The 27,637-nt window shown below is 39.0% G+C and overlaps 2 protein-coding genes across 2 annotated transcripts; both read right to left on the bottom strand.

Moving 5' to 3' along the window:
- Nucleotides 1–5,939: 5,939 nt before the first annotated feature.
- On the bottom strand, nt 5,940–7,589 carry LOC310866020 (zinc finger protein RFP-like; the record flags this gene model as incomplete). Its single annotated transcript, XM_083775284.1, has 1 exon — nt 5,940–7,589. One exon carries the CDS (start codon nt 7,587–7,589, stop codon nt 5,940–5,942), a length of 1,650 nt encoding a protein of 549 aa, XP_083631410.1.
- A 2,989-nt stretch (nt 7,590–10,578) lies between these two features.
- Nucleotides 10,579–27,637, bottom strand: LOC310865852 (uncharacterized protein; the record flags this gene model as incomplete). The annotated part of the gene is given in 5 exon segments (XM_083775061.1): nt 10,579–12,231; nt 17,142–18,168; nt 18,170–18,203; nt 18,206–18,773; nt 27,606–27,637. Coding segments are annotated over 4 exon segments (3,273 nt in total). The 5' UTR covers nt 18,765–18,773; nt 27,606–27,637.

Raw genomic sequence — 27,637 nt, forward strand, 5'->3', positions numbered from 1 at the left:
ACTTTAAGTAGATTTTGATGCCAATACTTGTGTACAGGACTTTCTACATGGTAGTATTGATACTCTTACAATTTACAATGTAGGCATTTGGCAGACGCTCTTAATCCAGAGAGATTTACATTAAGCAAGAACAAAAAGCATGGCAATACATCACATACGTAAAAAAAATGAATCATACATAAGCTAAGAACGTAACAGTGGAAACTATATGCATGTATAGGCCTACTTTATAGTGCTGTCTTCATGAGTCTACATAAAATGCTATCTTAAGTTACATAAATTGGGCCTTTGCATATGCCTGGGTCTGAAGAGGTGGGTTTTCACTTTTCAGACTACGGCGGAAGATTGGAAGAACCCTGCTCACGGGCGGGGTTACTCTTTGGTTACATTATTGAAACCTGTGATTTATACTGAGGATATCAAAGAATAGTATAAGATCATGTATGGATATATACATTCTGTCAATTAATGATATTGTAGCTGTCCCAGCAATGGGTATTTTGTAATATTCTATTTTATTGCTTACCTTTCTGAAAATGTATAATATGTGAACATTATATGTATGTTTATTTGGGTACATATTGTATTTGCATGCTGTGTGTGGTGCCTGGTCTTTTATTGCTGTTCATTATGACCTAGAAGGGCATGCAGGAGCAGAGCCCTGTGATTAGAGTGAGGCAGCATTGATTGCACCTGTGTGAGCTGAACTCAGTCAGAACAAGCTGAGTTTCAGTGGTGCAAGGAGCTCTTCCCACGTCTAAAAAGAGTGTCCTTAAATAAAGAACATAAGAGAAGACTAGATAAAGTGCCAATCGGCACAGGTCTCCACCAGGGCAGGTCAGGTTGTGGCCTCCTGGTGGCGCTATAATAGGGCAATGTGAAAAGGGTGCCATTTCTTCTTGCCTTGGATGGCAATTGGATGCTTTGAGGCGTTTTGTTCAAAAGGGGGCAATCCTGCAAACGTTGAAAGCCAATGTTAGCCAATTAGAATGGAAAATGATATATCGGTAGGAGGCAATCGTGGCCAATCAAGATGGAATATGAGAAATCAAACAAACCTGTCTTGATCACATGACTATGGAGATCATGTGTACCGATTTGCGTGAAATTTGGATAAAATCTGAAGGAGTAATAATAGAAAATGTGTTTTACATATGTCGGCCTCCTGGTGGCGCTATAAAGAGCAGATGTGAAAAATTCCAGGCAAAGGTTTTTCCTTGGCCTCTAGGGAGTTGGCATACAAAGTTATCCACAGATCCGTGCAGTTAGAGGTAAAAACACTTTTTGGCCAGTTATAGCGCCACCTTGAGGCTGAGTTGAAATTGTTCATGTGGCATTTCGTCCTGGGCCTAGTGGGAATGTGGGTGCACAATTTCACGGAAATCACGCAATGTGTTCATGATTTGCAGCATTTTGTTTGAAATTGAGCACTCCTGTGAACTTTGGAAGGCAATCTTAACCAATCAGGATGGAGTCTGAGAAATGTGAAAGACCGGTTTCGTTGAATGGCTCTAGAGAGACTGTGTACCAATTTGCATGATGTTTGGACAAAATCTGTAGGTGTACTGTGCAAAAACTTGTTTTGCACAAAGCGGCCTCCTGGTGGCGCTATAACAGGCCGTTGTGGAAAGTTTGGGGCAGAGGTTCATCGTTGGCATCCAGGGAGTGTGTGTGCAAAATTTTGCATCGACCGGGTTAACGGTGGCCGAGATTAGCTGCTAACGGACGGACGGACGGACACACGGACGGAGTGCAAAACATACTCTCCCCCCATGCCTTCGGCCTGGTGGAGACAATAACGTAGCTCTCCTAAAATAATCTGAAGAAGGCACACACGGTATGTTACATGTTGTTGTTTTCTTTGTTTGTAAACAGTGTTGTAAAAAAAAAAGGACATTCATATTTCATGTTTCATTGTGTTTAAAAGGATATCGTTGTGTTTTGTGTTGCAGTTTTTCACATTGTCTTGGGGAAATAACCAACCTTTGAGATATCAGTTGGAGCGTTTGTTATTCTGCTGGATAGGAGCGGTTATATATATATATATATATATATAGTATTAAGTCATATATAGTTTGTTGTAGGCTACTCACCTGTCAGTGTTTCTGTGAAAGATCCGTCTGAAGGTGTGGTAGAGAGAGTGCAGTGAGCTGTCTGTCACCCAGCTTCTGTCAGCGCTGTACTTTCAGTTTAGATTTACTGAGAAACTTCCTTGTTGCAGTTAAAGGGACACTTCACCCTTTTTGCAAAAATAATATATGTTAATGACGTTTAGCAGATTTAGAACACTTTCCTGGGGGATAGATCCTTTATGTGTGTAATATGTGGTTTTAGGTATTTTAGATTTAAGCAGTGAGCAGATCCACTCCTTCCCTCTCCCAAATCTCTCCTCATCCTCTCCTCGTTAATTTCTATGAAAGTTAGTAAATCAAGACTTTGACTGTACTATGATAGAACTCCATGTGTGATAATTGTTACTGTAAATGTGCACATAAAAATCACACCCGTGTGAAGTGACATAAAATCATGACATAAAATAGACAATATGCCTATTTGCTTTTTGCTTTTTTGTCAATGATGGGAATTTATTGTTTGTGTGGACAAAATACACTCTAAAGTGTACATACAAATAACATGGTCACATAATTGGTTCCAGTTGTAAAGTTTTATGAATGGATTAATTAACTCTAAGCATTTTCTTGTACATTCTCGTAAATAAAATCCCCAAAGATCATTAATATTAGATTTACAATTAACAGTTCTATAGTAATTGCATTAAAGTACAAGACTGACAATAATACATTAGTATTCCTGATAAACATTATTCATGCTCTTTAATTTAAAAACAATGTCAAACTGGAAGGCAATAAAATAAAACATACAATCAAGTCTTTGTACTAACAAAGAAATGAAGAAAATATTTCAACAGTCAGATATAGAATAAGAGCGACAAGTAATCAATGGCTTTATTTGAACTGGCAGGTGAATCTGTAAATTAACCTTCCATAATTATACACCTTTATTGTCTTAAATGAAAACCTTTTAGTGAAGCTGAGGTTTAGTCTAATCTGTGTGATTGACAGGAGAGATTATCAGAGGAGCAGAGTTTATACCACCATATTTCAAATGGTGGTATAAACGAGGTGAAGAACAAACAGTTGCTGTTCCACAGCCTTTCTGACTTACGTTTGCTCTTGGACGCACACAGGTTGGAGGGTTGCAGGAGGTGGTAGAAGGTGGAGCTTTATGTTTGGGAGACAGGCAGCAGTGGTTTGGTGATCTGGGCTTTGGGAAATGAGTGCAGCTAGGCCACTTATATAGCCTCCCACACCTGTGCGTGGCCAGGGAACAACCTGCCATTCAATCAGGCCTGATTGGATTGATGAGCCTCTCCATGAGCCTTTTGACACTGGGACTGAAGAAAGGATACAGTCTCTCAGTGAAGGAGCAGCCAGTGAAAGAGTAGAGGTGAACTCTGGTCTCCACATCATAAAAGGAGACCAGACCCTCCTCATAATCCACAAACACTCCCACTTTCTGGAGCTCCTCTCTTACAGGGATGAGGACAGGAGGGTCAGCATCAGCCATGCATAACTCAATACAAAGTTTGTATTGAGTTGTGCTTGAACTGTACTGTAATTCTGCAAACTGTTAATAAATACTTCAATCAATCAATCAAGCTATAAGTACAAAGGTCTTCAAAAAAGGCATCAAAATATACTCACAGCCACAGTAGCCTACCAGCAAACCCTATAGCTGCAGAATGTCTATATTGGATTGTAATTATTAATGCATTGATATTTTGTTATGTGCTTGTGCTATATAATATGTATGTGCTGCACTGCAGCACATACATATTATATGGAATCACTAAGTAAAGCAAAAGTACCTCGAAAGTACGGTAAAATTCCACCTGTTTAAGTTAACATTTGTACGCTCAGTTACATAGTTATGTAATATTACGTTGCAGTAGATTATTAGATTATGATCTATTGCACAAAAAAAGGCCTGTTGTCTTCAATTTACTTTATACAACATTATGTCATCAAGTTGACTCGATGATGAAAAGCAATATGGATGTATTTTTGTTTTTGTAAAGTTGTCAATTTGTGTCAATGTAGGACATTGTTTATTAGGCCTACTGATGCAAAAACGTGATTCGTGAAAATCAAGTTATTGCAATAGATTTGAAGGCCTTTTGATAAGGGTCTAGTGAATGAATACATTATTTTCTTTCTTTTTTGGTAACGAAATGTTACATTTATTAGGACAGGAGATTGTGTCAACCTTTGTAGGCCCATTATATCTAGGCATATTACTGTTAAACATATCTGTGTGTCCTGAACCATGAGAATGAACAGGAGAAATTATGTACAACAATTCAACTTATTTCATGTTCAACAGAAGAGAAAAGGTTTTCAGCTGAGAAAGACATTTCTTTATTTACCAGACATGAAGCAGAATGCACAATGTCAAAGAGTGGCCACCAGGGGTCAGATAATACTGTCTATCAGTGCCTAAAGCCCATGGAGGACGTTCCAACATTTACATAACTTTACTGAATATCTAAATCTTGTTCATATCAATACACCATTTAAAAAATTGCTTCCTCAAAAACTTCTTCAAACTAACAATTGTATGTTTGTTGGGCACAATAAAAATAAAACAATACATGGGGGACTAAATTAATTTCGCTTCTATATGCCACCAAAATGTGGAACGCCCTACCAACAGTCATCAAGACATGCGAATCCCTTGACTCCTTCAAAACTGCACTAAAAAGGGCACCTACGGACGGCTGCAATTTGAAACTGGCCCCCGTAAAATCTGAATCCCCCCCCCCCTTTCCCCCCTCACTGTATATGTTTCTTTTCCCCTTTTACCTCCTCTATGATGATTTCCCGTTTTGACTATATAGTTGTGTATATTCACACGTCTCTTAATGTTTTGATGAATTGAAAATGGTGGGCCCTATTGTAAACAAATGTAATGCTTTATGGTGTCGTCCACTCACAGTTAACAGTTTTTGTATTTGGTTGTACTTGAAATGTACTGTAATTCTGCAAACTGTTAAATATTTCAATCAATCAAAATTGTGTACTATGATAGAACTCCATGTGTGATCATTGTTACTGTACATGTGCAGATAAAAATCACACCTGTGTGAAGTGAGGGGCACTCTTATCATCGTACATCATCCTGACGTAAAATAGACACATTATGCCTATTTGCTCATACTATGACGTAAAATTCTCCATTCAATGTCAATGGGAATTTGTGTAGAACGAAAATACCGATTTGCTCAGACACATAGATTCTCAGTTTGTTGTCAATGGGAATTTAATGTTTGTAAATCTACACTAATAGCTGAATATAGGAGGGACTAGCACCCCTAAAAATACTAGGGTAAGCATATCGGCCAACTACAAAATGAGTGAAATTCAATTGGTGCACAGACTGCATACAAATGTAGGCTACATTATTACAATGGCTCATGTATTTTTTCCTTCTATCTTTAATTGATAACACATCCACATAAACAATTAACATCAACATCATTACATATTTTTAATTAACAGTACAAGACTGACAATTAAACATTGCATTTCCTGATAAAGAATTAATTCACATTAATGAAAATATTGGGTTTACCTTAAACTTAAACGCAATCACATGAAACATAAACCAAGTCATTGTACGAAGAAAGGAATATAGATGTCTCACAGACAGAATACATTTTAAACTAAATATTTTGATACTCAAATACTCAATTTAATATTAATCTCTGGCTGTACTTCAGACAATCATGTAAATCCGTTTATGCAGTAGAATATGAACAACTCTTAAATGGCATGATTTCAACCAACAGTTGACTAAAACGGTGAATCAACCGTCCATATACATTTTAAAACTAACCTGTTCATGTTAAACTGAGATTTTTAATCAGTTTGACTGACAGGAGAGATGATCAGAGGAGCAGAGTTTATACCACCATCATGTAATCCAGTATTGAAGTATGGATAGAGTCTCTCAGTGAAGGAGCAGCCAATGAAAGAGTAGAGATGCACCCTAGCCTCCACATCATAAAAGGAGACCAGACCCTCCTCATAATCCACAAACACTCCCACTTTCTGGACCTTCTCTCTCACAGGGAGGAGGACAGGAGGGTCAGCAGCAGCCCTGTACTCATTTCCATCCCTCAACCATATAGACCAGTAACCGTTGTTGGGGGTCAGTGTGGTTGGTCCCTTCCTGTTGATGGACTCTCTGGCCACCCCTAAAAACCACCTTGTCTTCCCTTTAACCTGAACCTCATAGTAAAACCTTCCAGAGGAGAAGCTTTGTTTTCCTAAGACAGAGACATGTGAAGAGAATCTCTCTTTGTTGTCTGGGAGATTCTTCTTCACGTCTCCATCACTCACTTGTTTTCCATCCTCAGACAGGATGAGTTTGCAGTGTGCTGTATCAGGGTCCAGAGTTACATCCACAGCATATTGCTGGACCCTCCTCAGCTCATCATCACGCAGCTCCTTCTCTATCTCTTTACTGAGTGTCTTCTCCAGCTGAGCCACAGCTGTCTTCACTGTCCCCAGGTGTGGAGACTGATGGACCTTGACCTTTGTCCAGTCCTTGGTGGGTCTCCATCCAGTGTTGATGGAAGTGAAGTTCTGGAGGAGGTGGAGGTGGTCTTCAGTGAGTGAGAGCTGCTTCAGCTCAGAGCTTCTCTTCTTTAACTCAGAGATTTCCTGTTGCAGATCTTTAATGAAGCCTTCAGCCTGTTTCTCTGTTGTTTTCTGCTTCTCTTCAATCCCACCAATGAGCTCAGCCTGGCTTCTCTCAATACAGCTGATCAGAGCAGTGAAGACCTGAACACTGCCTGCTATCTCTCTGTCTGCATCTTTCTTACTGAGATCTACTGAGTGTTGGACCTCCTGGACCTTCAGTTGTCTCTCCTGGATCATCTGCTGAACTTCAGCCTCTGTCTCTCCCAGCTCAGCCTTCTTTCCTTCATATGCCTCTTTCATAGACACAATCTGATGTAACTTGTGGTCTGACTGAGTGCAGAACTGACAAACACATGTGTGGTCGGTCTTACAGAACATCTCCAAAGGTCTGTCATGTTTCTTACACATATAGTCTTCCAGGTTCTTCACAGGGTCGATTAGTGTGTGTCGTTTTAATGCTGGGACTGTGCGATGACGCTCCAGGTGAGTCTCACAGTAGGAGGTCAGACATATCAGGCAGGACTTCACGGCCTTGAGCTTGTTCTCAGTACAGACGTCACAGGAGACGTCATCTGGTTCAGCAGGTTCTGGGGTTGTGGTTGAAGTTTTCTTCAGCTGCTTTGACTTCCTGAACTGATCGGCCATCTCTGAGAGGACTTTATTAACGGAGAACGCTGGTCTCTTGTAGAAGGTTTCTTTGCATAGCGGACACTGACACACATCCTTAGTGTCCCAGTAACGTGTGATGCAGGCGTTGCAGTAGTTGTGTCCACATGGAGTGGTGATTGGATCAGTGAACACATCCAGACAGATAGAACACAGGAACTGCTCTTCAGACAGGAGGCTGCTGCCGGCACACGCCATCTCTACACGCTGGAAATAAAAAGTGAAAGAAATGTAGTTCTTGAATGAAACAGTTCAATGGTTATAATAACTCGATCTGATGTTTCTTTTGGAACAGTTGTTGACAGTCAGGTACATATTTACACATAGGCAGACGGGCACATGCCTGTGTGATGATAGGCATGTGCCTATGATAGTACATTTACTTAACTACATTTACTCAAGTACTGTACCTTGCTGTACTTTACTTGAGTATTTCCAATTTTCAATACTTTTAATTCTACTCCACGACACTACGGATCAAAATATTATACTTTTACTTCATTATTTGTAGATTTATCATTACAAAACATACATTAAGCATACATTAAGCCCTATATATTTTTTTTGTCCATTTGAAAATAGATGATCTACTTGCTCACAATAGTTTGCGATGCAACACATTGTGTGTTTGTATATCTGCTATTTTCAAAAGATCTTTTTAAATACTTGAAATTCTCTATACATGAGTTTTGGTAGGCCTACTTTAAGTATATATTTGTATACTTTTGTACTTCAAGTAAATGTTGTGTACAGGACTTTCTACATGGTAGTATTGATACTCTTACAATTTACAATGTAGGCATTTAGCAGACACTCTTAATCCAGAGAGATTTACATTAAGCAAGAACAAAAAGCATGGCAATACATCACATGTGTAAAAAATGTAGTTATCATGAATCATACATAAGCTAAGAATGTAACAGTGGAATTATATATGCATGTATAGGCCTACTTTATAGTGCTGTCTACATAAAATGCTATCTTAAGTTACATAAATTGGGCCTTTGCATATGCCTGGGTCTGAAGAGGTGGGTTTTCACTTTTCAGACTACGGCAGAAGATTGGAAGAACCCTGCTCTCACGGGCGGGGTTACTCTTTGGTTAGCCTCGATACCCAGGCTTTCATTTCGTCTGCGCGAAAGATGAAAGCCTGGAAAAAGCCGTGGGCTGAACCAGTCTAAAAGTGGGAGTCAACCCTTCCGGGTGGGCGTCGCTCTAAATTATGTGACGTAGCGCTGCACTAGGTGGGAGAGGAGGGGCCGGGGGTGACGGACAGATCGATGAGATCCAATCAGGGTGCGCGCATTTCTGAGGCGCGACCCGCCCCTCTAGACCAGAAATGTCTCTGCTTAGGTCAGGCTACTCTTTGGTTACATTATTGAAACCTGTGATTTATACTGAGGATATCAAAGAATAGTATAAGATCATGTATGGATATATACATTCTCTGTCAATTAATGATATTGTAGCTGTCCCAGCAATGGGTATTTTGTAATATTCTATTTTATTGCTTACCTTTCTGAAAATGTATAATATGTGAACATTATATGTATGTTTATTTGGGTACATATTGTATTTGCATGCCGTGTGTGGTGCCTGGTCCTTTATTGCTGTTCATTAGGACCTAGAAGGCCATGCAGGAGCAGAGCCCTGTGATTAGAGTGAGGCAGCATTGGTTGCACCTGTGTGAGCTGAACTCAGAACAAGCTGAGTTTCAGTGGTGCAAGGAGCTCTTCCCACGTCTAAAAAGAGTGTCCTTAAATAAAGAATATAAGATAAGATAACGTAGCTCTCCTAAAATAATCTGCAGAAGGTGCACACTGTATGTTACATGTTGTTTTCTTTGTTTGTAAACAGTGTTGTAATTCTGTCGTTTAATTGTTTGTGTACATCTCATTCAGGACATTCATATTTCATGTTTCATTGTGTTTAAAAGGATATCGTTGTGTTTTGTGTTGCAGTTTTTCACGTTGTCTTGGGGAAATAAACAACCTTTGAGATATCAGTTGGAGCGTTTGTTATTCTGCTGGATAGGAGCGGTTATATATATATATATATATATTGTATTAAGTCATATATAGTTTGTTGTAGGCTACTCACCTGTCTAAGTATTTCTGTGAAAGATCCGTCTGAAGGTGTGGTAGAGAGAGTGCAGTGAGCTGTCTGCCACCCAGCTTCTGTCAGCGCTGTACTTTCAGTTTAGATTTACTGAGAAACTTCCTTGTTGCAGTTAAAGGGACACTTCACCCTTTTTGCAAAAATAATATATGTTAATGACGTTTAGCAGATTTAGAACACTTTCCTGGGGGATAGATCCTTTATGTGTGTAATATGTGGTTTTAGGTATTTTAGAATTGAGCAGTGAGCAGATCCACTCTGCCCTATATTCAGCCACTAATAGCTGAATATAGGAGGGACTAGCACCCCTAAAAATATTGGGGTAAGCATATCGGCCAACTACAAAATGAGTGAAATTAAATTGGTGCACAAACTGCTATACAATATACAGTAGGCTACATTACAATGGCTCATGTATTTTTTCATTTTATCTTTAATTGATAACACATCCACATAAACAACTATTAACATCAACATCATTACATATTTTTAATTAACAATTCTGTAGTAATTGCTTTAATGTACAAGACTAACAATGAAACATTGCATTTCCTGATTAAGAATTAATTCACATTAACATTTTGTGGCATCTTTGGTCTCGGGGGGGAGGGGTGGGTGGGATTGTTTGTTTTTGTGTTCCTTGCTTTTGCTGTTATGTGTTGTTTTATATGTGTTTTGTTTTCTTTAAGTCATTCATGTTGTTAACGTGTATTATTGTGATTAGTCTTAAAATAAAAAACATTTGATAACAAATTGTTTTTATTAATTCACATTAATGAAAATATTGGGTTTACCTTAAACTTGAACGCAATCACATGAAACAAACTAAGTCATTGTACGAAGAAAGGAATATAGATGTCACAGACATACATTTTAAACTAAATATTTTTATACTCAATTTATCATATTCATCTCTGGCTGTACTTCAGACAATCATGTAAAAATCATGTCTGTTTATGCAGTAGAATATGAACAACTCTTAAATGGCATGATTTGAACCAACAGTTGACTAAAACGGTGAATAAACCGTCCATATACATTTAAAAACTAACCTGTTAAACTGAGATTTTTAATCAGTGTGACTGACAGGAGAGATGATCAGAGGAGCTGAGTTTTTACCACCATCATTAAAACAGGGATTGAAGTATGGATAGAGTCTCTCAGTGAAGGAGCAGCCAGTGAAAGAGTAGAGGTGAACTCTAGACTCCACATCATAAAAGGAGACCAGACCCTCCTCATAATCCACAAACACTCCCACTTTCTGGAGCTTCTCTCTCACAGGGAGGAGGACAGCAGGGTCAGCAGCAGCCTCGTACTTATTTCCATTCATCATCAACCCTATAGACCAGTAACCGTCGTTGGGGGTCAGTGTGATTGGTCCCTTCCTGTTGATGGACTCTCTGGCCACTCCTAACCTCCAGCTAGTCTTCCCTTTAACCTGAACCTCATAGTAAAACCTCCCTGAGGAGAAGCTTTGTTTTCCTAAGACAGAGAAATAACAGGAGAATCTCTCTTTGTTGTCTGGGAGATCCTTCTCCACGTCTCCATGACTCACTTGTTTTCCATCCTCAGACAGGATGAGTTGGCAGTGTGCTGTATCAGGGTCCAGAGTTACATCCACAGCATATTGCTGGACCCTCCTCAGCTCAGCATCACGCAGCTCCTTCTCTATCTCTTGACTGAGTGTGTTCTCCAGCTGAGCCACAGCTGTCTTCACTGTCCCCAGGTGTGGAGACTGATTTATATTGACCTTTGTCCAGTCCTTGGTGGGTCTCCACCCAGTGTTGATGGATGTGAAGTTCTGGAGGAGGTGGTCTTCAGTGAGTGAAAGCTGCTTCAGCTCAGAGCTTCTCTTCTTTAACTCAGAGATTTCCTGTTGCAGATCTTTAATGAAGCCTTCAGCCCGTTTCTCTGTTGTTTTCTGCTTCTCTTCAATCCCACCAATGAGCTCAGCCTGGCTTCTCTCAATGCAGCTGATCAGAGCAGTGAAGACCTGCACACTTCCTGCTATCTCTCTGTCTGCATCTTTCTTACTGAGATCTACTGAGTGTTGGACCTCCTGGACCTTCAGTTGTCTCTCCTGGATCATCTGCTGAACTTCAGCCTCTGTCTCTCCCAGCTCAGCCTTCTTTCCTTCATATGCCTCTTTCATAGACACAATCTGATGTAACTTGTGGTCTGACTGAGTGCAGAACTGACAAACACACGTGTGGTCGGTCTTACAGAACATCTCCAGAGGTTTGTCATGTTTCTTACACATATAGTCCTCCAGGTTCTTCACAGGGTCGATTAGTGTGTGTCGTTTTAATGCTGGGACTGTGCGATGACGCTCCAGGTGAGTCTCACAGTAGGAGGTCAGACACATCAGGCAGGACTTCACGGCCTTGAGCTTATTCTCAGTACAGACGTCACAGGAGACGTCATCTGTTTCAGCAGGTTCTGGGGTTGTGGTTGAAGTTTTCAGCTGCTTTGACTTCCTGAACTGATCAGCCATCTCGGAGAAGACTTTATTAACGGAGAACGCTGGTCTCTTGTAGAAGGTTTCTTTGCATAGCGGACACTGACACACATCCTTAGTGTCCCAGTAACGTGTGATGCAGGCGTTGCAGTAGTTGTGTCCACATGGAGTGGTGATCGGATCAGTGAACACATCCAGACAGATAGAACACAGGAACTGCTCTTCAGACAGGAGGCTGCTGCTGGCACACGCCATCTCTACACACTGGAAATAAAAAGTGAAAGAAATGTAGTTCTTGAATGAAACAGTTCAATGGTTATAATAACTCGATCTGATGTTTCTTTTGGAACAGTTGTTGACAGTCAGGTACATATTTACACATAGGCAGACAGGCACATGCCTGTGTGATGATAGTACATTTACTTAACTACATTTACTCAAGTACTGTACTTTACTTGAGTATTTCCAATACTTTAAATTCTACTCCACTACTATACTACGGATCAAAATATTATACTTTTACTTCATTATTTGTAGATTTATCAGTACAAAACATACATTACATATATTAAGCCCTATATATATTTCGTCCATTTGAAAATAGATGATCTACTAGCTCACAATAGGTTGCGATGCGACACATTGTGAGTTTGTATATCTGCTATTTTCAAAAGATCTTTGTATACATTTGAATACTTGAAATGGGACATTCTGTATAAATTAGTTTTGGTACTTTAAGTATATTTTGATGCTAAAACTTTTGTACTTTTACTCAAGTAAATGTTGTGTTTATGCACTGTCAAATAGGTCTAGGCCTACATCTATTCTAAGGTAGCATATACCTGTATAGACATATTATCCTGCTCATTACTGTGCGGAAATATACATAAATTAGTGTTTTCTTGTACATTCTCGTGAATCAAATCCCCAAAGATCATTAATATTAGATTTACAATTAACAGTTCTATAGTAATTGCATTAAAATACAAGACTGACAATACATTAGTATTCCTGATAAACATTATTCATGCTCTTTAATTTAAAAACAATGTCAAACTGGAAGGCAATAAGATAAAACACACAATCAAGTCTTTGTACCAACAAAGAAATGAAGAAAATATTTCAACAGTCAGATATAGAATAGGAGCGACAGTAATCAATGGCTTGATTTGAACTGGCAGGTGAATCTGTAAATTAACCTTCCATAATTATACACCTTTATTGTCTTAAATGAAAACCTTTTAGTGAAGCTGAGGTTTAGTCTAATCTGTGTGATTGACAGGAGAGATTATCAGAGGAGCAGAGTTTATACCACCATATTTCAAATGGTGGTATAAATGAGGTGAAGAACAAACATTTGCTGTTCCACAGCCTTTCTGACTTACGTTTGCTCTTGGACGCACACAGGTTGGAGGGTTGCAGGAGGTGGTAGAAGGTGGCGGTTTATGTTTGGGAGACAGGCAGCAGTGGTTTGGTGATCTGGGCTTTGGGAAATGAGTGCAGCTAGGCCACTTATATAGCCTCCCACACCTGTGCGTGGCCAGGGAACAACCTGCCATTCAATCAGGCCTGATTGGATTGATGAGCCTCTCCATGAGCCTTTTGACACTGGGACTGAAGAAAGGATACAGTCTCTCAGTGAAGGAGCAGCCAGTGAAAGAGTAGAGGTGAACTCTGGACTCCACATCATAAAAGGAGACCAGACCCTCCTCATAATCCACAAACACTCCCACTTTCTGGAGCTCCTCTCTTACAGGGAGGAGGACAGGAGGGGAAGCAGCAGCCATGCACAACTCAATACAAAGTTTGTATTGAGTTGTGCTTGAACTGTACTGTAATTCTGCAAAGTTCAAAGGTCTTCAAAAAAGGCATCAAAATATACTCACAGCCACTGCAGTAGCCTACCAGCAAACCCTATAGCTGCAGAATGTCTATTGGATTGTAATTATGTGCTTGTGCTATGCAGCACATACCTGTTTAAGTTAACATTTGTACGCTCAGTTACATAATTATGTAATATTACGTTGCAGTAGATTATTACATTATGATCTATTGCACTAAACAAAGGGCCTGTTGTCTTCAATTTACTTTATACAACATTATGTCATCAAGTTAACTTGATGATGAAAAGCAATATGGATGTATTTTTGTTTTTGTAAAGTTGTCAATTTGTGTCAATGTAGGACATTGTTTATTAGGCCTACTGATGCAATAACGTGATTCGTGAAAATCAAGTTATTGCAATAGATTTTAAGGCCTTTTGATAAGGCTCTAGTGAATGAATACATTATTTTCTTTCTTTTTTTGGTAACGAAAATGTTACATTTATTAGGACAGGAGATTGTGTCAACTTTTGTAGGCCCATTATATCAATCTAGGCATATTACTGTTAAACATATCTGTGTGTCCTGAACCATGAGAATGAACAGGAGAAATGATGTACAACAATTCAACTTATTTCATGTTCAACAGAAGAGAAAAGGTTTTCAGCTGAGAAAGACATTTCTTTATTTACCAGACATGAAGCAGAATGCACAATGTCAAAGAGTGGCCACCAGGGGTCAGATAATACTGTCTATCAGTGCCTAAAGCCCATGGAGGACGTTCCAACGTTTACATAACTTTACTGAATATCTAAATCTTCTTCATATCAATACACTATTTTAAGAATTGCTTCCTCAAAAACTTCTTCAAACTAACAATTGTATGTTTGTTAGGCACAATAAAAATAAAACAATACATGGGGGACTAAATTAATTTCGCTTCTATATGCCACCAAAATGTGGAACGCCCTACCAACAGTCATCAAGACATGCACATTTTGTAAACAAGTGTAATGCTTTATGGTGTCGTCCACTCACAGTTAAAAGTCTTTGTATTGAGTTGTAGGCCTACTTGAAATGTACTGTAATTCTGCAAACTGTTAATAAATCAATCAAATTAATCGATCAAAAAACATGGGTCTTTTGGCTACCATTTGGTTCATTCTCAGGGGGTTTTAGGCATTGATTGCTCCCACAAACTCCCAAAGTAGAGTAGCCGTTAAGACTGTAAACATCCTATCCTACGTCGTGGAAAAGTATAATCATATTTATTTGAAGCAATATTACATTGTAGCCTACAAATGCACTGTTACAAGTGAAATACGTATTAAAATGTTTTAAGTGTCTATTTGTATACGTCTCTAAATGACGAATGATGAATTGAACAAGGTGGACCCTCTTGTAAACAAGTGTAATGCTTTATTGGGTCGTCCACTCACAGTTAACAGTCTTTGTATTGAGTTGTGCTTGAAATGTACTGCAATTCTGCAAACTGTTAATAAATATTTCTATCAATCAATCAAAATTGTTTACTATGATGTGTGATCATTGTTACTGTACATGTGCAGATAAAAATCACACCTGTGTGAAGTGAGGGGCACTCTTATCATCGTACATCATGACGTAAAATAGACACTATTATGCTATGACGTAAAATTCTCCATTCATTGTCAATGGGAATTTAATGTTTGTGTGGACATAATGGACACTAAGGCCCAATCCCAATTCGTTTTTTAACCCTACCCCTCAGCCCTTGCCCCTTCCCCTTGTCCCTACATAATGAGTGTCAAGGGGTAGGGAGATAAATCATCCCCCTAGGAATTGGAACGTCCCTAAATATTGAACGTCCCTTGTAGATATTGATATACAACCTGTTCTCAGAAAATAGCTGATCTGCAAGCTCACTACAGGCCAGTGGTCCCCAAACCTTGATGGCATTTCTGTCTCTAGGACCCCCAATTTATATTGTAATATCAATGTTAATTAACTCTGAGAGTGTACAAACTATCATTTAGCCCATAACCCACTTTGTGTATATTCACACGTCTCTTAATGTTTTGATGAATTGAAAATGGTGGGCCCTATTGTAAACAAGTGTAATGCTTTATGGTGTCGTCCACTCACAGTTAACAGTTTTTGTATTTGGTTGTACTTGAAATGTACTGTAATTCTGCAAACTGTTAAATATTTCAATCAATCAAAATTGTGTACTATGATAGAACTCCATGTGTGATCATTGTTACTCTACATGTGCAGATAAAAATCACACCTGTGTGAAGTGAGGGGCACTCTTATCATCGTACATCATCCTGACGTAAAATAGACACATATTATGCCTATTTGCTCATACTATGACGTAAAATTCTCCATTCATTGTCAATGGGAATTTAATGTTTGTGTGGACATAATGGACACTAAGCCAATTTGCTCAGACACATGGTGTAAATTGTCCATTCAGTGTCAATGGGAATTTGTGTAGGACGAAAATACCGATTTGCTCAGACACATAGATTCTCAGTTTGTTGTCAATGGGAATTTAATGTTTGTAAATCTACACTAATAGCTGAATATAGGAGGGACTAGCGCCCCTAAAAATACTAGGGTAAGCATATCGGCCAACTACAAAATGAGTGAAATTCAATTGGTGCACAGACTGCTATACAATATAGGCTACATTATTACAATGGCTCATGCATTTTTTCATTTTATCTTTAATTGATAACACATCCACATAAACAATTATTAACATCAACATCATTACATATTTTTAATTAACAATTCTGTAGTAATTGCTTTAATGTACAAGACTAACAATGAAACATTGCATTTCCTGATTAAGAATTAATTCACATTAACATTTTGTGGCATCTTTGGTCTCGGGGGGGAGGGGTGGGTGGGATTGTATGTTTTTGTGTTCCTTGCTTTTGCTGTTATGTGTTGTTTTATATGTGTTTTGTTTTCTTTAAGTCATTCATGTTGTTAACGTGTATTATTGTGATTTGTCTTAAAATAAAAAACTTTGATAACAAAAAAAATAAAATAATTCACATTAATGAAAATATTGGGTTTACCTTAAACTTGAACGCAATCACATGAAACAAACTAAGTCATTGTACGAAGAAAGGAATATAGATGTCACAGACATACATTTTAAACTAAATATTTATCATATTCATCTCTGGCTGTACTTCAGACAATCATGTAAAAATCATGTCTGTTTATGCAGTAGAATGTGAACAACTCTTAAATGGCATGATTTGAACCAACAGTTGACTAAAACAGTGAATCAACCGTCCATATACATTTTAAAACTAACCTGTTCATGTTAAAGTGAGATTTTTAATCAGTGTGACTGACAGGAGAGATGATCATAGGAGCTGAGTTTTTACCATCATAATTCAAACAGGGATTGAAGTATGGATAGAGTCTCTCAGTGAAGGAGCAGCCACTGAAAGAGTAGAGGTGAACTCTGGACTCCACATCATAAAAGGAGACCAGACCCTCCTCATAATCCACAAACACTCCCACTTTCTGGAGCTTCTCTCTTACAGGGATGAGGACAGCAGAGTCAGCATTAGCCCAGTACTTATTTCCATTCCTCAACAATATAGACCAGTAACCGTTGTTGGGGCTAAGTGTGATTGGTCCCTTCCTGTTGATGGACTCTCTGGCCACTCCTAAAGCCCACGCTGTCTTCCCTTTAACCTGAACCTCATAGTAAAACCTTCCTGAGGAGAAGCTTTGTTTTCCTAAGACACAGGCACATAGAGAGAATCTCTCTTTGTTGTCTGGGAGATCCTTCTCCACTTCTCCATCACTCACTTGTTTTCCATCCTCAGACAGGATGAGGTAGCAGTGTGCTGTATCAGGGTCCAGAGTTACATCCACAGCATATTGCTGGACCCTCCTCAGCTCAGCATCACGCAGCTCCTTCTCTATCTCTTTACTGAGTGTCTTCTCCAGCTGAGCCACAGCTGTCTTCACTGTCCCCAGGTGTGGAGACTGATTTATATTGACCTTTGTCCAGTCCTTGGTGGGTCTCCACCCAGTGTTGATGGATGTGAAGTTCTGGAGGAGGTGGAGGTGGTCTTCAGTGAGTGAAAGCTGCTTCAGCTCAGAGCTTCTCTTCTTTAACTCAGAGATTTCCTGTTGCAGATCTTTAATGAAGCCTTCAGCCTGTTTCTCTGTTGTTTTCTGCTTCTCTTCAATCCCACCAATGAACTCAGCCTGGCTTCTCTCAATACAGCTGATCAGAGCAGTGAAGACCTGCACACTTCCTGCTATCTCTCTCTCTGCATCTTTCTTACTGAGATCTACTGAGTGTTGGACCTCCTGGATCTTCAGTTGTCTCTCCTGGATCATCTGCTGAACCTCAGCCTGTCTGTCCCAGCTCAGCCTTCTTTCCTTCATAGACACAATCTGATGTGACTTGTGCTCTAACTGAGTGCAGAACTGACAAACACAGGTGTGGTCGGTCTTACAGAACATCTCCAAAGGTCTGTCATGTTTCTTACACATATAGTCCTCCAGGTTCTTCACGGGGTCGATTAGTGTGTGTCGTTTTAATGCTGGGACTGTGCGATGACGCTCCAGGTGAGTCTCACAGTAGGAGGTCAGACACATCAGGCAGGACTTCACGGCCTTGAGCTTGTTCTCAGTACAGACGTCACAGGAGACGTCATCTGGTTCAGCAGGTTCTGGGGTTGTGGTTGAAGTTTTCTTCAGCTGCTTTGACTTCCTGAACTGATCGGCCATCTCGGAGAGGACTTTATTAACGGAGAACGCTGGTCTCTTGTAGAAGGTTTCTTTGCATAGCGGACACTGACACACATCCTTAGTGTCCCAGTAACGTGTGATGCAGGCGTTGCAGTAGTTGTGTCCACATGGAGTGGTGATCGGATCAGTGAACACATCCAGACAGATAGAACACAGGAACTGCTCTTCAGACAGGAGGCTGCTGCCGGCACACGCCATCTCTACACGCTGGAAATAAAAAGTGAAAGAAATGTAGTTCTTGAATGAAACAGTTCAATGGTTATAATAACTCGATCTGATGTTTCTTTTGGAACAGTTGTTGACAGTCAGGTACATATTTACACATAGGCAGACAGGCACATGCCTGTGTGATGATAGGCATGTGCCTATGATAGTACATTTACTTAACTACATTTACTCAAGTACTGTACCTTTCTGTACTTTACTTGAGTATTTCCAATTTTCAATACTTTTAATTCTACTCCACTACACTACTACACTACGGATCAAAATATTATACTTTTACTTGATTATTTTTAGATTTATCATTAAAAAACATACATTAAGCCCTATATACATTTTGTCCATTTGAAAATAGATGATCTACTTGCTCACAATAGGTTGCGATGCGACACATTGTGAGTTTGTATATCTGCTATTTTCAAAAGATCTTTTTGAATACTTGAAATGGGACATTCTGTATAAATTAGTTTTGGTAGGCCTACTTTAAGTAGATTTTGATGCCAATACTTTTGTACTTTTACTCAAGTAAATGTTGTGTACAGGACTTTCTACATGGTAGTATTGATACTCTTACAATTTACAATGTAGGCATTTAGCAGACACTCTAAATCCACAGAGATTTACATTAAGCAAGAACAAAAAGCATGGCAATACATCACATATGTAAAAAAAGTAGTTATCATGAATCATACATAAGCTAAGAACGTAACAGTGGAATATCTATGAAACTATATGCATGTATAGCCTGGCCTACTTTATAGTGCTGTCTTTATGAGTCTACATAAAATGCTATCTTAAGTTACATAAATTGGGCCTTTGCATATGCCTGTAAATTTGTGCTACGGGCCATGATGGAGTCTGAAGAGGTGGGTTTTCAGACTACAGCGGCAGATTGGAAGAACCCCGCTCTCACGGGCGGGGTTACTAGTACTACGAATAGATAGAGATATCCACGCTTTGGGGGCGAACTATCCACGGCTTTGGGGCGAGCCGTCTTCACTTTCCGAAATTCCGGGGCGACCGTTCTCTTTTTGCGGGGGCGAGTTGGAAAAGAGGCGAGCGTACCTGTTACCAGTACGAATAGTGCCTCAGGCCCATTCTGGCTTTAACACGGGCGGAACTGTTGACAGTTACATTATTGAAACTGAGGATATCAAAGAATAGTATAAGATCATGTATGGATATATACATTCTCTGTCAATGAATGATACATATTGTAGCTGTCCCAGCAATGGGTATTTTGTAATATTCTATTTTATTGCTTACCTTTCTGAAAATGTATAATATGTGAACATTATATGTATGTTTATTTGGGTACATATTGTATTTGCATGCTGATGGATAAATTTAAATAGGATCCATCTTTTAATAATGATAGGTTTGAAAGGACTGTATAATTTAGAAAACATTGTAAATCTATAACTTCAAATAACTCAGCATGATTACCAATTAAATACCGTGCTGTATTTACCTTGAAAATTAGTGAATAGCCCTTTAAATGACCATCACTGTACCAAAAATAGAAACATACCTTAAAAAATGATTTGGAGGCAGGATGAAATAATGTTCGGAGAGAGCTTAAAGTTTAACAATTATTTTAGTCGGTATAAAGTCAATTTACATAGAGAATGTGCTACATGGTTCAGAATATTATTTACATCAATATAATTTAGAATAATCAATTGTTGATTCCAAAAAGAACCCGAAGCTGAACTCCGGAACTGAACTGAACTGAACTGAACTTCACAGCATTTGTTCCAGGCTAAATACTGTAGATCACGTCAGATTTGTTGATAAAGTTCATTGGCTGGAGATGTTTCATGTCCGCAATGTCAGATGACAAAACCAGTGTTGGCGCTCCCTCATTAGTCCAACGCCTAGATGATGAGGATGGCGCTCATGTCCTCTGTCCCGCACATGGATGCCCATTGAAGCCTGGAGAGCGGCAGCGCCTAGGCAGGCGTTGCCAGGCAACCTGTAGATAACTTCTTTCCCTGCCAAGTTACTAGGCCAAGGTCAAACTAGGCTGATAACACAGCAGCTGCATATCAAATTAAAAACAGCGCCTACAGTATTGAAAGTTTTGTGGCTGAAGGCAGACCCCATGGAGACTGAATAAGGAGTCACACGATTTGAAATGGGACAGATGAAAACATATTTTGACCATAAACATATGAATGACATGACATTATAGATGATAAGGAGAACAACAGGCAGTAGGTTAAGAGTAATATGATGAATAAGGACAATATTAATGATCCGGCCTGGCTCATAGTTCAGGAGAATATGAGACATTGACCACTGGACATTAGTTTGTAAACACAGATAAGACCCTTTTTATCTATCACATGCTGTGTGTGGTGCCTGGTCCTTTATTGCTGTTCATTATGACCTACAGACCTAGCATGTAGGAGCAGAGCCCTGTGATTAGAGTGAGGCAGCATTGATTGCACCTGTGTGAGCTGAACTCCTAAACTCCTAAAATAATCTGCAGAAGGCGCACACGGTATGTTACATGTTGTTTTCTTTGTTTGTAAACAGTGTTGTAATTCTGTCGTTTAATTGTTTGTGTACATCTCATTGTGTTTGTTTATATATAATACGGACATCATGATTGACTGACAACAAGGACATTCATATTTCATGTTTCATTGTGTTTAAAAGGATATCGTTGTGTTTTGTGTTGCAGTTTTTCACGTTGTCTTGGGGAAATAAACAACACTTCAGGGACACTTCACCCTTTTTGCAAAAATAATATATGTTAATGACGTTTAGCAGATTTAGAACACTTTCCTGGGGGATAGATCCTTTGTGTGTAATATGTGGTTTTAGGTATTTTAGATTTGAGCAGTGAGCAGATCCACTCCTTCCCTCTCCCAAATCTCTCCTCATCCTCTCCTCGTTCATTTCTATGAAAGTTAGTAAATCAAGACTTGTGTGGTATGACTGTACTGATAGAACTCTGTGTGATCATTGTTACTGTACATGTGCAGATAAAAATCACACCCATGTGAAGTGAGGGGCACTCTTATCATCGTACATCATCATGACATAAAATAGACACTATGCCTATTTTCTATTACTATGACGTAAAATTCTCCATTCATGTCAATGATGGGAATGTAATGTTTGTGTGGACAAAATAGACACTCTAAAGTGTAGAAATAACATGGTCACATAATCGGTTCCAGTTGTAAAGTTTTATGAATGGATTAATTAACTCTTAAGCATTTTCTTGTACATTCTCGTAAATCAAATCCCCAAAGATCATTAATATTAGATTTACAATTAACAGTTCTATAGTAATTGCATTAAAGTGCAAGACTGACAATAATACATTAGTATTCCTGATAAACATTATTCATGCTCTTTAATTTAAAAACAATGTCAAACTGTAAGGCAATACAAATTATAAAACACACAATCAAGTCTTTGTACCAACAAAGAAATGAAGAAAATATTTCAACAGTCAGATATAGAATAGGAGCGACAGTAATCAATGGCTTGATTTGAACTGGCAGGTGAATCTGTAAATTAACCTTCCATAATTATACACCTTTATTGTCTTAAATGAAAACCTTTTAGTGAAGCTGAGGTTTAGTCTAATCTGTGTGATTGACAGGAGAGATTATCAGAGGAACAGAGTTTATACCACCATATTTCAAATGGTGGTATAAATGAGGTGAAGAACAAACAGTTGTACAACAATTCAACTTATTTCATGTGCAACAGAAGAGAAAAGGTTTTTTTTTTTTTTTTTTTTTTTGCGGCTTACGCCTTTTATTGATTTTTTAAGGGACAGATAGTAGGCTGACAGGAAACGGGAGAGAGATGGGGGGATGACATGCGGTAAAGGCCGTGTCGGGTTCGGGAGTCGAACCCGCGGCACACCGCGACTGGATCACCAGTCCGGTGCCCAGACCGTTACGCTACGGCCTGGGCCACATTTCTTTATTTACCAGACATGAAGCAGAATGCACAATGTCAAAGAGTGGCCACCAGGGGTCAGATAATACTGTCTATCAGTGCCTAAAGCCCATGGATGACGTTCCAACATTTACATAACTTTACTGAATATCTAAATCTTCTTCATATCAATACACTATTTAAAAATTTGCTTCCTCAAAAACTTCTTCAAACTAACAATTGTATGTTTGTTAGGCACAATAAAAATAAAACAATACATGGGGGACTAAATTAATTTAGCTTCTATATGCCACCAAAATGTGGAACGCCCTACCAACAGTCATCAAGACATGCGAATCCCTTGACTCCTTCAAAACTGCACTAAAAAGGGCACCTACGGACGGCTGCAATTCGAAACTGGCCCCCGTAAAATCTGAATCCCCCCCCCCACCCCTTTTCCCCCTCACTGTATATGTTTCTTTTCCCCTTTTACCTCCTCTATGATGATTTCCCGTTTTGACTATATAGTTGTGTATATTCACACGTCTCTTAATGTTTTGATGAATTGAAAATGGTGGGCCCTATTGTAAACAAGTGTAATGCTTTATGGTGTCGTCCACTCACAGTTAACAGTTTTTGTATTTGGTTGTACTTGAAATGTACTGTAATTCTGCAAACTGTTAATAAATCAATCAAATTAATCGATCAAAAAACATGGGTCTTTTGGCTACCATTTGGTTCATTCTCAGGGGGTTTTAGGCATTGATTGCTCCCACAAACTCCCAAAGTAGAGTAGCCGTTAAGACTGTAAACATCCTATCCTACGTCGTGGAAAAGTATAATCATATTTATTTGAAGCAATATTGCATTGTAGCCTACAAATGCACTGTTACAAGTGAAATACGTATTTAAATGTTTTAAGTGTCTATTTGTACGTCTCTAAATGTTTTTGATGAATTGAACAAGGTGGACCCCAAGTGTAATGCTTTATTGGGTCGTCCACTCACAGTTAACAGTCTTTGTATTGAGTTGTGCTTGAAATGTAGGCTACTGTAATTCTGCAAACTGTTAATAAATATTTCAATCAATCAATCAAAATTGTTTACTATGATGTGTGATCATTGTTACTGTACATGTGCAGATAAAAATCACACCTGTGTGAAGTGACGGGCGCTCTTATCATCGTACATCATGACGTAAAATAGACACTATTATGCCTATTTGCTCATCTATGACGTAAAATTCTCCATTCATTGTCAATGTTTGTGTGGACATAATGGACACTAAGGCCCAATCCCAATTCGTTTTTTAACCCTACCCCTCAGCCCTTGCCCCTTCCCCTTGTCCCTACATAATGAGTGTCAAGGGGTAGGGAGATAAATCATCCCCCTAGGAATTGCAATGTCCCTAAATATTGAACGTCCCTTGTAGATATTGATATACAACCTGTTCTCAGAAATTAGCTGATCTGCAAGCTCACTACAGACCAGTGGTCCCCAAACTTTGATGGCATTTCTGTCTCTAGGACCCCCAATTTATATTGTAATATCAATGTTAATTAACTCTGAGAGTGTACAAACTATCATTTAGCCCATAACCCACTGTGTGTATATTCACATGTCTCTTAATGTTTTGATGAATTGAAAATGGTGGGCCCTATTGTAAACAAGTGTAATGCTTTATGGTGTCGTCCACTCACAGTTAACAGTTTTTGTATTTGGTTGTACTTGAAACGTACTGTAATTCTGCAAACTGTTAAATATTTCAATCAATCAATCAAAATTGTGTACTATGATAGAACTCCATGTGTGATCATTGTTACTGTACATGTGCAGATAAAAATCACACCTGTGTGAAGTGAGGGGCACTCTTATCATCGTACATCATCCTGACGTAAAATACACATTATGCATATTTGCTCATACTATGACGTAAAATTCTCCATTCATTGTCAATGGGAAGTTAATGTTTGTGTGGACATAATGGACACTAAGCCAATTTGCTCAGACACATATGATGTAAATTGTCCAGTCAATGTCAATGGGAATTTGTGTAGGACGAAAATACCTATTTGCTCAGACACATAGATTCTCAGTTTGTTGTCAATGGGAATTTAATGTTTGTAAATCTACACTAATAGCTGAATATAGGAGGGACTAGCACCCCTAAAATACTAGGGTAAGCATATCGGCCAACTACAAAATGAGTGAAATTCAATTGGTGCACAGACTGCTATACAATATAGGCTACATTATTACAATGGCTCATGTATTTTTTCATTTTATCTTTAATTGATAACACATCCACATAAACAATTATTAACATCAACATCATTACATATTTTTAATTAACAATTCTGTAGTAATTGCTTTAATGTACAAGTACAATGAAACATTGCATTTCCTGATTAAGAATTAATTCACATTAATGAAAATATTGGGTTTACCTTAAACTTGAACGCAATCACATGAAACATAAACCAAGTCATTGTACGAAGAAAGGAATATAGATGTCTCACAGACAGAATACAATTTAAACTAAATATTTTGATACTCAATTTAATATTAATCTCTGGCTGTACTTCAGACAATCATGTAAAATCATGTCTGTTTATGCAGTAGAATATGAACAACTCTTAAATGGCATGATTTGAACCAACAGTTGACTAAAACTGTGAATCAACCGTCCATATACATTTTCTAAATAAAAACTAACCTGTTCATGTTAAACTGAGATTTTTAATCAGTGTGACTGACAGGAGAGATGATCAGAGGAACAGAGTTTATACCACCATAATTAAAACTGGGAGTGAAGAATGGATAGAGTCTCTCAGTGAAGGAGCAGCCAGTGAAAGAGTAGAGATGAACTCTGGACTCCACATCATAAAAGGAGACCAGACCCTCCTCATAATCCACAAACACTCCCACTTTCTGGAGCTCCTCTCTCACAGGGAGGAGGACAGCTGCAGGGTCAGCAGCAGCATAGTACTTATTTACATTCTGCAACACTATAGACCAGTAACCGTTGTTGGGGCTCAGTGTGATTGGTCCCCTCCTGTTGATGGACTCTCTGACCACTCCTAAAGCCAGATCAGCCATCTCTGAGAAAACTTTATTAACGGAGAACGCTGGTCTCTTAAGGTTTCTTTGCATAGCGGACACTGACACACATCCTTAGTGTCCCAGTAACGTGTGATGCAGGCGTTGCAGTAGTTGTGTCCACATGGAGTGGTGATCGGATGAGGATCAGTGAACACATCCAGACAGATAGAACACAGGAACTGCTCTTCAGACAGGAGGCTGCTGCCGGCACACGCCATCTCTACACACGTAGATTGGAACAATGTTAAGTTGACAGTCAGGAACTTATTCACGCATAGGCATATGCCTATATATAGCACATAGGCATGTGTCTATCATAGCCACGGGAGGATTATTTAACGGGCCTGTTGGGGCCAGGCTCAGGGGCCCCTGAGCTAGGAGGGCCCCTGAGCTAGGAGGGCCCCTGTGCTAGGAGGGCCCCTGAGCTAGGAGGGCCCCTGTGCTAGGAGGGACCCTGAGCTAGGAGGGCCCCTGTGCTAGGGGAGTCCTCCAAAAAAGGCGCGGTCATGCGGAGCCTCAAGCTATGCAGGGCCCGCCAAAAAGGGGTAACAGTGAATAACAGTGACCCACACGCTCCTTGTCACTGTTATTAACAGTGGGCTTATTCATTTGTGTCAATAAAATAACCTCAAAAGTCCTAAACCATCATGATACGGTACATTACTGCAAGTGTTTAAACCCTCAGTTTATCCATAAGGCTTCAAAAAAGCAAGACAACAACATACAATGTTCTAATGTCTACGCATTACAACAATGAGGCCCATATTAGATACATTGTTCTATAATGTCCACACATTACAACAATGAGGCCCATATTAGATACATTGGCGTAGATAACGTACACATAGGGCTATATCTTGCACCACCCCTTAACCCTGATCCCTAAACTTATTTGCCATTTTTTACTATTTAAAAAAACCTTTTAAAATAGTTCAAATAGCTGATCTACAAGCTCACAACGTGTAGATGTAGATCGGCTAGTTGAACTATTTTTTATTTATTTTCAAAATATAAAAAAATGGCAAATAAGTTTAGGGATAAGGGATAAGGGGTGGTGCAAGATGGAGCCCTTTAAAATGTTATGTTATGTACTCCGATTTATCTAACTGGGGCCCCCCTCATTCATACCATCATACAACTCTATGGTCCTTTAAGTATGTTAATGTTAGGCCTTATACCTGGCTGGGACAAGTGAGATTACTACATAAAAAAACAATGTGTTGTTGGCTTTAATAGCTGTAAATCCTGTCTAGTTGAAATACAGGTGCATTTACTTGGCTTTTGCGTGGCGGCGGTTCAGAGGCCTTAATTTATATATCTGGCATAGTACATTTACTCTAGTACATTTACTCAAGTGTTGTTATAGCCTAATTAAAATAAAATAAAACTTTAGTTACTAGTTACTTTGCAGATGTATTATTACAAAACACACATTAAGCACTTTAGTCCTATAATATAGGACTGAAGTGCTTAATGTATGTTTTGCGTATATACTATATATCTTATATGTATACTATCTTGGCCATTGTAAAGACAATACAAGCCTACTGGGAATTTAATCTTTTATTACATGGAATATGGTGGTTACGAGGGGGGGGGGGGGGGGGGGGGGGTGGAGATTGGGCTTTGCACATACGGCCCGCATTCTGACTTCAACACGGCCCTGTTGACAGCTACATTATTGAAACCTGTGTTGTTGTTGTTTTACTGAAGATATCAAAGAGTAAGAATAAGATCGTGTCTGGATACATTCTCTGTCAGTGAATGATATATATCTTGTATTATCTAATATATTATGTGTTGTACTCACCTGTCTTTAAGTATTCTTCTGTAAAAGTTGTG

The sequence above is a fragment of the Protomyctophum parallelum genome (genome assembly GCF_964188405.1).
Source record: "Protomyctophum parallelum genome assembly, chromosome: 10".
In the NCBI taxonomy this organism is placed as follows: Eukaryota; Metazoa; Chordata; class Actinopteri; order Myctophiformes; family Myctophidae; genus Protomyctophum; species Protomyctophum parallelum.